This window comes from Poecilia reticulata, chromosome 12 (genome assembly GCF_904066995.2).
Source record: "Poecilia reticulata chromosome 12, P_reticulata-male-v2, whole genome shotgun sequence".
Taxonomy (NCBI): domain Eukaryota; kingdom Metazoa; phylum Chordata; class Actinopteri; order Cyprinodontiformes; family Poeciliidae; genus Poecilia; species Poecilia reticulata.
In genome coordinates, this window is record NC_088841.1 from 19,348,999 (window position 1) to 19,353,828 (window position 4,830).

The 4,830-nt window shown below is 36.1% G+C and overlaps 1 protein-coding gene across 1 annotated transcript; it reads left to right on the top strand.

The window, feature by feature from the left end:
• Positions 1-293: 293 nt before the first annotated feature.
• LOC103473570 (eukaryotic translation initiation factor 4E-binding protein 3-like) lies at positions 294-4,143 on the top strand. The gene is made up of 3 exons (XM_008423904.3): positions 294-580; positions 2,792-2,989; positions 3,073-4,143. The coding sequence occupies exons 1-3, from the start codon at positions 445-447 to the stop codon at positions 3,102-3,104; spliced, it is 366 nt and encodes a 121-aa protein (XP_008422126.1). The 5' UTR covers positions 294-444; the 3' UTR covers positions 3,105-4,143.
• The last annotated feature ends 687 nt before the right edge of the window (positions 4,144-4,830 follow it).

Consider the following 4,830-nt stretch of genomic DNA (forward strand, 5'->3'; position numbering starts at 1 on the left):
ATATATTTTTCTGTATGTGCAAGACATGGCAATGGCAATACAGATGTAATTATACATAATGGCATTATAAAGTATTAACTGAAATACTTCCTTACCCTTAATTCAAGTCACCGTGGTTCTCTAAAAAAGTAAAATTAGGTGTTTAATACAAATATTCATGTAACTTGTTTATCTTTTTCAACACACCAATGCTTAGCTGGTTTGACAGCTAGCAAAGCGGAAACTACATATCCCAAAACCATCGTCTTCTGACGCCCCCTGTTTCCAGCCAATCAGAGCGCAGCCCTCACGTGATGCTTTATAGGAACGCTGTCACTTGTTTAGAGTTTTTCCTCCCTACCACGTGGAGTGGCGGCTCTTACTCATTGAAATCAGAGGCTTTTACGTTGTTATTGCTATTATTATTTTACCGTGCGCGGCATCGACTCTGCTTCCGTGTGTGAGATGTCAGCAGCGGGACAGACCTCCAGGAGCCTGGAGATCCCGGCTGTCCGGAGGATCGCCATCCACGATGCAGCCCACATGCCCAAGGAGTTCTCCACGACCCCGGGAGGTACTCTGTTCAGCACCACGCCAGGAGGTAAACATATGCGTTGGACCCTGACAGATGGTGGAAAGTTTAGGATTTTTGTGCGTGTGTGTTTATTTTTGTATTATTAGGTTATAAACTTCAGATTCAGTAACATTAACCAGATACGGAAAACATGCAGTCAGTCATAAACTATTTATAGTGCGGCTCTTTCAGCTGCTGCAGAAACATGTTTACAAGAGGAGGTGTAATACTAAACATTATGGAAATTAATTCAGTTAATACTTACTCAAATTTAACTGAAAGCTATATTATTGCTTTTTTTATTACTGTATTCAAAACTGTGCTTAGGTGATGAAATGGACAGTATTTTTGCAGTAGATTTTGAGTTTTTCACAGTAGAAACATTTTATTCTCAGCTGTTGCGTTTTGTATGTTGACACATTTTGTAAGAACTGCGAAAACTGAAATTACTGAATAGCTCAACCATTATTCCACCTTAAAATAAAATGGTTAATGTATTTTTTCTGAAATAATTACAGAAGGTTAAACATTAGAGATGCAACATGTGTTCACAGTCAACGCTGTCTTAAACAGAAAGTCTTTAATCTACTGCTGTAAAACAAAAATAGTGTTTTACTGTTCGTTGCATTGTGTTATTCATTTTACAGTAAAAGTCTATTTATGTTGATGTTGGCAATAAAAATGTAAATAAAAAGAGTATATATATTTATATATATACAAAGCCCCAACCAGTCATCAATAATCTCTGAAATAAAGACATCCTGGACCCTCCTGGAGTCACTTCCAGCATGGGGCCTTTGTTAAAATAAAAGTGTTATCCCGTCCTACCCGCTGTGAAAACCTGGCTCGGATGCACATGCTCGTTTTTACTGATAACATGTTCTGTAACATTACCAGCTCAGACCGGTTCAACAGATAATACACAATGTCATTAACGTTTGGGACTCAAGTCTAGATTCTTGGTCATAAAGAACAGAAAATAGTAACTCACTTGTCACTAACAGCATTTTTCATGCATTTCAACATTTTTTTTTATCTTTCTAGATTACAAGATTTATTTAACTCATTTGTGTTCCTCTACATGCAGCCTTGAACAACTACGGGACTTGCACCCCTATCAAAGATTTTCTAAAAATGCTGAAATAAATTAGTTCCTTTGATTGTAGTAGAATAATCGCTGGAAAAAAATTGGTGCACTTTTTATTTTTTTACTTCCATCATTCTCACATTTGTTGGAAAATAAAACTGAAGTATATAAAACGCCTGTTAGATTGTTAGAAATCAAATGGACTTTACCACATCTGTAGTTGGGTATTAAACATGTAAATACATGAATAAATACCTGTTTTAACTCTTGTTCTGTCTAAATCCTGGTGTCAAAACTGTCAAATTAAGATTTGAGATCTAAAAGTTTCACCAAGGTGTATAAAGAAAGACTACTTCTCTAAATTAAAAGTTCTCATACGCCACAAATATTGATGCTAAATAAACACAAAATTTTACTAACTGGTCAGATTGTTTTGGAAAAAGGGATCTATAAATCACCTTTGGTCTGAAACATTGAAAAAAGAGTCTTACTTGCTTATCTTTGCTCTACGAAAAGGCGACCTCATGGTGGCATCCTAATTCTGTGTTTGACTTTATGAAATCAAGGCTGTCTGGCATCATTGCAGTCACACTGATGAAATAGGAATCTGTGTTTGTCTGACTCTCAGCCATATGTGCATGGGTGAGAGAGTGCGCCTCAGTCTGCTTTTGAGATAAAGTGACAGCATGTTTGTTGTCTTGCGTACGATGAATTTAAGAAGATGGCAAACCATGTTAGAAAAAGCCAAATATCTTTTGTTTTGTTTTTTTGCCATCAATTGTTTTATGAAAATGTGTCCATCTGCAACAACTTGTTCTGGTATGCTACATTTGTACTTTTTTTTTTTTTTTTTTACTACAGTTGTGAGCCAAACTGGATTATTCTGGGAGCAACTAAAACTTTGTATGTACATTTTGGACAAAAAAAGAGACATTTATTTTAGACAGCTTTAAAGATGTGATAATAGGTGAAGTCGCACTTTATTATGGATTTTTAGATAGTCTTACTATTTATAAAGTTTTTCTTGGTGGGAAAGAAAACCTGCAATAGCACACTTTAAAATACTTCCATAATCAGCTGCTGGTTCCTTTGATTTTTTTGTAGTTTATAGTCATAACTTTTGCCTGCTGTGTTATCGCTGCCACCTGCAGGCACCAGAATCATTTACGACAGGAAGTTCCTGCTGCAGTGTCGGACCTCTCCTCTGACCCGTACGCCTCCCAAACTTCCCGATATTCCCGGAGTCACAAGGCCGCTTGACCCAGAGTCGTCCAGTAATGAAAACCAGCCTCAAGAATTACCTAGCAACAACGCAGATGACCACAGCCTGAACACAGAGGAAAACTCTGGTACTGTTTTTTATTTGCCAGCTGACTTTGTACTTTCCTGTTTCTCTTCACTAAATTTTTTTTTTTTTTGCTTTCTCTTACAGCGGAAGATGCCCAGTTTGAAATGGACATCTAAATGTTAGCAGCAATAAGCAATGAAGTAATGCTAACATTTATGTGGTTGTGAAATGGTTGAAATGACAAATCCAGTCTAAGTCAGCTTTATAATCTGACAGAAAACAACCATGTGTTTTCTAATGTCAAATATTTGCTAAAATGTTCAACCTAAAACATTAACTAAATTTTTTTTTTTTCCACTTTGTTAAATGACATGTATGACATGTAATTCCTTAAAAAGTTTTTTTTTTTTTTGATGTGACTTATATTTACTTTGAATATAATATATGAAGTCTAGTGTAGACTTGGAGCTCTAGTGTAGTTGGGAACCTAGTTTTGCAATCTGTGATGACTTTTATGGCCACATGAGGGCAGCAGACACAAGTTCCATACTGTGAGATCCCGTTGTTTGTCAATTTCAAGTCAATGTATTTGTGTTACTTGCAGTTGTTTGAACACTAAGTGATTGTGAAGTTATATGAATTATCAGCAGAAGTCTTAAAAATATATGACTGTATTTTATTGTCACTCATCAGTTGTTTGCTCCTTAATTTCCAAGATCATTAAAGAATAATTTCATGCAGTTTTCTAATTAAACCTCAACCAAGATCAAAATTAAATATGTTTTGGCTGCAAAATGTTACATAATAAGCTTATAGTTTTTACAAACCACTATGTTGGAGCTTTAAACTTTTTTTTTTACTGTGAGTCTCTGTTAACACATTTTGTAACCAAAACTAAACTATTGTTTCTTTTCTGCAATGTTTTCTTTTTCTTACTATGTTATCAGAAAGTGCTTGAAGAAAATGTGCAACCATTAAAAAAAAAATGTTGAAGCAAAACTGGACACTGCATAATTAATCCAAAACATACTAGTATGTCCACCCAGAGCTGGCTGAGAAATAAGAAACATCTCACCGCTAAAGCTGACCAATGTGAAAAATTTATCATAATCCAGAATTTTTGGGTGGAAAAAGCTAATGAAACGGGGTCAGTTCTACACAAACTGTTCTAAAACCATTTTTTGTAATAAAAGACATAACAGTTCTCGTTCAAAATTGTCCTAATTTATTATAATACACAGCAAACATACAGATGGGTCGGTATCAGGGCTGGCCCAAACCTCCATGGGGCCCTAAGCGAAATTTGGTTTTGGGGCCCTCTGGTTCTGCTAACAATGTGGACTGGCTGCAATCAGCAGACTTATCATTAGATCATTCGCACACCTGCGATAAACTTATTGCATCTCTGGCAATGCTGTTTACATTATATACATGTATAATTTAGGATACATTTATTAGCCAACTGATTTATCGACCATTTGATTTCTGGGCGCCGATTTCCTTAATTTTGGGGGATCATGATCTGCTGATCCTTACATGTGAAGCTGATATCCCCTTATCTTACCTTCGTCAGTAAAGGTTTATAAATCAGCTTCTGTCCTCTTCTGCTCTGCAGTGAGAGGTTTGACTGACAGATCGACCCACCAGGTCAGGTCTGCATGTTTACATTAACAATATTCACTGCACTGTTGCCAACTCAGTGACTTTCTTGCTATATTTAGCGACATTTCAGACAAAAGAAATTCGTATCAGCAGGTCAGGCTTTTTAAAGATCAGTAACCAGGGATTGGCCAGAAAACTGCAATCGGTGCAGCCAAACTTAAGATGGCATAAATACACACATATTCATGACATTCTTTGATTAAATACATTTCTCTTAAGTGTTACGCCAGTAGCTAAAAA